At 38.9% G+C, this 7485-nt stretch overlaps 1 protein-coding gene across 1 annotated transcript; it reads left to right on the forward strand.

Annotated features, from left to right (window-relative positions):
• The first annotated feature begins 3891 nt into the window (after positions 1-3891).
• Positions 3892-7000, forward strand: LOC756392 (interferon alpha-inducible protein 27-like protein 2A). The gene is made up of 3 exons (XM_030988190.1): positions 3892-4019; positions 5238-5316; positions 6423-7000. Exons 2-3 carry the CDS (start codon positions 5255-5257, stop codon positions 6739-6741), a joined length of 381 nt encoding a protein of 126 aa, XP_030844050.1. The 5' UTR covers positions 3892-4019; positions 5238-5254; the 3' UTR covers positions 6742-7000.
• Positions 7001-7485: the final 485 nt, after the last annotated feature.

Consider the following 7485-nt stretch of genomic DNA (forward strand, 5'->3'; position numbering starts at 1 on the left):
CTCCATGCAGCTTTAATATACTCCAACACAAACACACCCTTTTTAGGAATGATCGATCTAACCCAAGACTCTCTTATAGACTTTGTGCAAACATTACCCCCCCCCATAATAACTGTCTACTACAGGTCCTGATCCCTCAACAACTGCTCTATGCAATATGCATATTATGCATAATAGCTGCACGGTCGCCTTCATTTATTCAGAATAAACCATTTTCAAAATGTATTTAACTTAACGTTGACCTAGCGATGAGCTATGCATTCATCTCCCAATAGTCAGAATGCGAATTACAAAGTTGCTAGGTCGGACAAATATACATGTATACCTAACGACACACAATGCACGTAATTTGCATTCTGACTATTGAAATACAATTATTCACTAATGCTGGTGGATGAATATATTGAGGCACTTCACAAAGACGTATGCATTACATTTGGTTACGTAACGAAGTTGGCTTTGTGTTTGTACTTATATTCATCATAGGTCAATGAAAATATGTAACGAGGCAATATGCACTTGTTTGTACACCTGTATTTCAAAAGTGGCCATTTCTGTGCTTCTGTATACAGTGACTACACTGGTGAACCCAAAGCTTGCCATTAAGCAATCTAATGCATACATCTGTGTGAAATACCTCGTTATGAATAATTTCATTCATCTGTTACCAATAATTGTAATTCAATAGTCAGCATGTGAACTGCATGCATTAGTTGTTGCCAGGTAGGACAAACATTACGGCTTGCCTCATCTAACAACACGTAATATACATTGCGTCCCAGAAAAAAAAACAAGACCGAGAACTATCGATATTTTATCATAACTTAATCACAATTAAAATTGATAAATGACACATATTTGTAAAGCTTAGATCCTCTTCTTTCTATTGATGCAACTCATATGATACATAGTTCACGCATGAGTGATTAAAAACAATCTTAAGAGAGGATACCAACAAGTCATTTGGCGAACGATATCTGAATATCAAAGAGAAAATCACATTTCTAGAAAATTCATTTTCTGCCCTTTATGACACCTCAATCAGGAAAAATGAGCCAGGAATAACAAAGTTCTGTTTGTTTAAAGTGATGCTTGTATTTCCCCCGCATTTCCATAATTTGATAAAACGAATTCGTTTTCTAGCTGGCTGCCTGCCGTAGCAATAAACAGAGTTGACAAAAGACTTAATTTTGTGCATGGCTGTTCGTCAAGGAAACGGAGTTAAATCTTTTGTCAACTCTGTGTATTGCTACGGCAGGCAGCCAGTGAAAACAAATTCGTTTAATCAAATTATGGAAATGCAAGCATCACTTTAAACAAACAGAACGTTGTTATTCCTGGCTCATTTTTCCTGGTTGAGATGTCATATGAAAGGGCAGAAAATGAATTTTCTAGAAATGCGATTTTCTCTTTGAAATTCAGATACAGCCCGCCAAATGACTTTTTGGTATTCTCTCTTAAGATTGTTTTTAATCACTCATGCGTGAAATATGCATCCTATTGAGTTGGATCAAATGAAAGAGGAGGATCTAAGCGTTACAAATATGTGTCATTTATTAATTATAATTGTGATTAAGCTATGATAAAACATCGATAATTATCGGTTTCGTTTTTTCTGGGACGCACTGTTAAAGGGCTGTTCATTTTGCATTCTTATATTAAAATGCAATCATTACAGGTGAATGCAATTATTCATTACAGGTTAAGGAAATATATTTTGTACAGAGGCACTTCACAAAGACGTAAGCATTAGATTTTGTTACATTACGAAAATAGTCTTATTTGCGCTCCTCCATCCCGTTGCTTGAATGATTTCGCGGTTAACCTCAAATCAAAATGCGAACTATATTTTACTATGTAGGCAAAATAGAGTCAAATGATCAATGAATAATAAATAATTGTATTACATCGTAACAATTATAAAAATTGTATTGCTTTCTTGAAAATAGCCCCTCCCCCCCCCCTAACAAAAAAAATCACTCACATTGACCATCTTCATTTGTATTTTTCTTCTTTTTTCCCTCACAAATTTGCTCCACTTTATATTGAGACCAAAATGAACCTAATCATGCAGGAATCTGGACGATGTTATTACTTTTATTTCGCAACTCCACCCCCTATACCCTACCTGCTACAAGCCGAAGATGGCGTGATCCACGAATCCGTAAACATCAATGGTACGCCCAGACAAGCTCTTCCGGTCCATTACCAGCAGGAAAATTACCCCCAAGAAATAAGACCACCCTACTTATTACCAGGGTAGACTTCCCCTTTACTATATACAGTGGGGGGGGGGGGGGGGGGGGGGGTAATTGTCATAGGGGTAATTTACCGGGGGTAATTGTCCTCCGGGGGTTGTTGTCCTTGGCGTGTTATTTTGTGGGGGGTAATTTTCCGGCGGTTATTGTCCTTGGGGGATAGTTTTCCGGGGGGGGGGGGGGTTGAGGGGTATTTAAGGAGTTCTTTTGAGCTGCATGTTCAAGGTGTTGTATCAAAATAAACAAGTACAATGCAATAACAAAATTAATGTTTTTATTTATTGGTTTAAATTTAGCTTTAATGTGTTTATCCTCTGAATTTTTATTCTACATCTGAATCCATTTAACTAGTAGATAAACGTTTAGTCTTGGAAAGGCCTTATAAGGCTTTGTTAGCATACAGAGTTTTCTTCACTCACTCAGTATACGCTTCCGATTAAAACATACGAAAATTACGTTGTGTGAAGAGTCAGAGAGAGAGAGAGAGAGAGGGGGGGGGGAGAGCAAGGGAGTAAGAGAGACAGAGAGAGAGAGAGCGAGAGACAGAGAGAGAGAAAGAGAGGGAGAGAGAGAGAGGGAGAGAGAGGGAGAGAGAGAGAGAGAGAGGGGGGAGAGATTGAGAGAGGGAGGGAGAGAGGAGTGAGGGAGGGAGAGAAAAAGGGGAGGGGTGGAGAGGAAAGAGAGAAAGATGAAAGAGAGAGAGAGAGAGAGAGAGAGAGAGAGGGAGAGAGAGAAAGTGAGAGATGATTCTCCTTATACAATCATTATTACATGAAAAGTGCAGGCCAACGACTTCACAATCTTGATTTTCCTCGCATTCTCCACTGAATCTGAGGTATTCCACTCATCACGATACATTTTCCTGAAAATTTCTTTGACAAAATCCTAATTTCCTGAAATTTCCTGAATATCAGGGAGAGTGGAAACACTGAATATTTACAAAATACTCTCTCCCTCGTCTGCAATTTGGTATAATGACGTCATCTATCTCCTCACCAAACGTGCATCTCATTGGGATTCCTATCCACGTATAGGCCTACCTATGCAAGTATGGGTTTCCCCGCCGTCTGTGGGAATCCGAACTTTTCATTTTTTCTATATAGTCTGCAATATAGAAGCGTTCAATAATTTGACTTGTTTATTGTGCACATAGTGTGGTGCAGTTGTGAAGTATCAATGAATTGTAAAAAAGAAGAAGTTATATCTGTTTTGTAAAAGCACTTTACAGCATTAATGTATCAATTCTGACCCCAAAAGTTGCATCGATTCTCTTCTTTTTTTCGCGTTCAGAACTATTATTTCCTAAAGGAGTATGCGAGATAAAGACTAAACTACCTGCATTGCTCTATCAATATCACGTTATTGCTAAACGTTATTGCTAGACATTATGAAGATATCTCTTTAACCGCTGTTATCTAGCTTTAATTATCTGTCAATCCAAGGAGTCTGCCTCGAATCTCCTTGGACTTTGGACGGGATCTTTAAGGGTTATAAAAATCTGTAAATTGGCATAGACTAATATATTCAGCAATTATATTATTCAACAGAACAGGGCCCCGTCTTCTCAAACTTGATATTGATAATAATATCAAATTTCCATCGCAAGTGTCTGTCTTATAAAATTATTATAAAAATCAACATGCGATCGATTTTATTACCTGTATTACACTGATCGAGCCTAAGTTATATGACCTGCGTTGTGGTTGTCGTCTGCGCTGCCTGCAACGAAAATATGCGACGTTTGTTGTGAACTGTGCGGAAGTAAGTACCTTTTTTTTTAAATTCGACTATATTTCGATTTTAATTCAATTTTTATGATGTAATAAAAAGTTGATATTATCGGTGAAAATGTAATGTTAGCAAACCATTGACTGAATTTGAAATCAGAAAGCGAACTGTTTCTCTTTTCTTTTTTAACTTGAAACCCTGTTCACAAAATAATACGTTACGTACGATTGACTATGCTAGCTTTGAGGGCTAGGTGACAATGTAACATATGCTATTGATATCACCTAGCTTTGACTGGCACCCATACCCCTGCGTGGAGAGGCAGGTAAACAAAACCTAAAATGCGTCCGAAATCAGACGCGGATCCATTGGGGGGGGGGGGGGGGGGGTCGACGCCCCCCCAAATAATAATAATAATAATAATGCTCTTATCCCCCCCCCCCCCGCTTAATCACCGGCTGGCTGAGTCGGCGCAAAATATTTCATGAACAATTGGACCCCCACAAAAAAGTGCCTCTACCCCCCCCCCCCTTATTCACCGGCTGGCTGAGTCGCAACTAAACATTATCTCACAGATTGCCCCCCCCCTCTTTCCGCCGGCTGGATCCGCCACTGTCAGAAATAATCCCTTCCCACACCCGACAAACATCCACAGTGGCTGCGGAGTTCGCTAGTGGACTGTTCTGCTTTCTTATAAAAAGAACTTTAATTAAAATAGGTCAAGAAATAAATATAAAATGTAAGATTTTATCATCAGGAACACGTGAAAGGTGAGCAAATGCAATCAATCCAGTCACAAAATCTTGCATCTTACATTATTATTTCATATACACTCTCTCTCAACTAACATAATACTAATCCCGATTCTAATAGCAGGGAGTTCCCAGGGAGTAATTGTTTTTTAATATTTTGCATTCACGTAATAAACAAAATAATGGATTAAAAAAAAATACATTTACGAACAGTGTATTCCCAAGTAAATATAATTCAACATTTGATTTATTGCAATTTTGAATGGTACAGTACGATGAAACGATATTGAGAAATTGTGGTAAACATGCTCACTCCAGGCTTTCAACTGAAAGCAATTCAAAGCGTTGTCAATAAAATCATTATTGAAGTGAATTGAATTATAAGCCACAAATAATTTTTTAGACTGGAACCATGAAATCCAAGCTGTTTATTATCAGTACTAACTGAGAATAATGTCTCGTTGAATTCCTGTCTTTTGTCTTGTTTTGTTTTGGGCAGATTTATAACGTGGAGAAATGAAAAGCATCATGAACAATTATTTCTTGACAACCATTTGTTTCTTTCTTCTGGTCACAGTGTAAGTAATTTGTTTTTATCATTGTTATATATCTTATACAATTTCGGAGTAATATGGGTACGTTACGTTCAATGAATGTGCATAATGAGTGAGAAATAATGTTTGTTTTTTTTAGACGGGGGGGGGGGGGGGGGGGGGCCAGGGCGCGGATCCAGAAATTTCTTGCCAGGGGGGGGGGGGGACACACGGGGGGGGGGAGGGGGCACACATATATATATCACAACGACTCAGCCAGCCGCTAAATAAGCGGGGGGGGGGGGGGGGGGGGGTAAGAGGACATTTTTTTTTAAACAAAATTTTGGTCACGAAATTTTTAAATTTTCAAATTTGCTCCGTTGGAGGGGGGGGGGGGGGTCAACCATTGTCATATTTTTAATTTATTTATTTTTTATTTTATTTTTTTAAATAATTTTTTTTGGCCGGGGGGGGGGGGGGGCACGTCCCTGATTTTCAGTACATTTTGGGCGAATTTAGGGCTAATTTTAACATATTTTTGGGGGCCGGGGGCACGTGCCCTCTGTGCCCCCCCCCCCTGGATCCGCCACTGGGCGCTATGATTCAGCAGTATTAAGTTTAGTCCAGAATTTGGCCGGTTCTTATAGTTATCTCTGTAAATTCCCTACACTTGCTACAAGCCGATGATGGCGTTTTGAACGATTACGTACGCCCAGCCCAAGATTTTTTTCGCCGGGCGTAGAAATGTTGTATCAGCGCTCTGTTATTAGTCAATTATTATCATTAATATTATTACCATTAATATTATTAAACTTATCAATATTACTATTATAATGATTATTATTATCATTAGAAGTAGTAGTAGCAGCAGTATATATATAAGAAGTAGTAGTAGTAGTAGTAGTAGTAGTAGTAGTAGAAGAAGTAGTATATAGTATGGTATGTTTATGTTTATATTTAATACTATCATTATTATTACAAGTATTTTTAATATGATGTTATTATCATCATCATCATAGACATCATCATCATTATAATTATTATTATTAGGCCTATTATTATCATTATCCGTATCATCATCAGTCTCATTCTTCTTATTATATTTATAATCAATTACATGTATTATGATTATTATAATCATTGTCCCTCAGACAAGGTGCTGAGGCGACCGGTTTGCTGAAAACTATAGTCGTCGGTGTTTTGGGTGCCGGTGCTACCGCCTTAGGCATACCGACAGTCCTCGGCTTTTTGGGCTTCACTGGTGCAGGCATCGTTGGGGGTTCCTACGCCGCAGGGATGATGTCTTCAGCCGCAGTAGCAGGAGGCGGAGGAGTGGCTGGGGGCAGCTTAGTGGCGGTGTGTCAGTCCATTGGTGCCGCTGGACTCTCTTGGGCTACTACAGCTGTCATGAGCCTCGGAGGTGGTGTCGTTGCCGCCGGTGGCAAGGCTCTTCAAAAACTGATGCGTTAAAGTCGACAGTGCATAGAGGAAACGTTAATTGGGTACAGGGTTCGAGATTTAACACCTAAATATGCACATCACAAGACACCCTAATCGTTCATAGTGACCGCCAAACATTAATATTTTCTGACTTTTAAAGGGATTGCAGCTTAGCAAATTCTGGTTAACGCCATCTGCGTCTTCTTCTGGAGAACTGCATGTAAACGAATGGACAGCGACTAAATCTCTACATGGTCAGCGTTCGCGAAACAGACCGAAGTTCTCCTCAAGCTTCGGTTTCGCGTATGTTGCATGCACGTAATTGCTGCGGTCGCGTCGTCCGTAGCCGTATCTGATTTGCCCCGAGTCAGGCCACTGGAAAGACACGTAGTCTCGTCAGGCTACACTCCCTTTAAACAACCTAAAATCTGCGTGGGCGAGGAATAAAATATAGAATCCTCCCTTTTGACACCTTATAGTATTGCTTGTGATCATTATTGAAGAAACAAATATTACCTGGGACACTTTCAATAAATTGCATGTGATAAAAAGCGCATTTAATGAGTTCTTTTGAGCTGCCTGTTCAATATGTTGTATGAAAATAAACCGGGCCAGTGCAATCACAAATCAATGTTTTTTATTTGTTGTGTTTGATTCAGCTTTAATGATGTGTTTATCCTCTGAATGTTTATTCTACATCTTAATTCATTTATATAGCCTAGTAGATAAAATTTGTCTTGGAAAAAATAAGGTATTGGTATAATACAGTTATCT

Source organism: Strongylocentrotus purpuratus, unplaced genomic scaffold, assembly GCF_000002235.5.
Source record: "Strongylocentrotus purpuratus isolate Spur 01 unplaced genomic scaffold, Spur_5.0 spur5_scaffold_17, whole genome shotgun sequence".
NCBI lineage: Eukaryota > Metazoa > Echinodermata > Echinoidea > Camarodonta > Strongylocentrotidae > Strongylocentrotus > Strongylocentrotus purpuratus.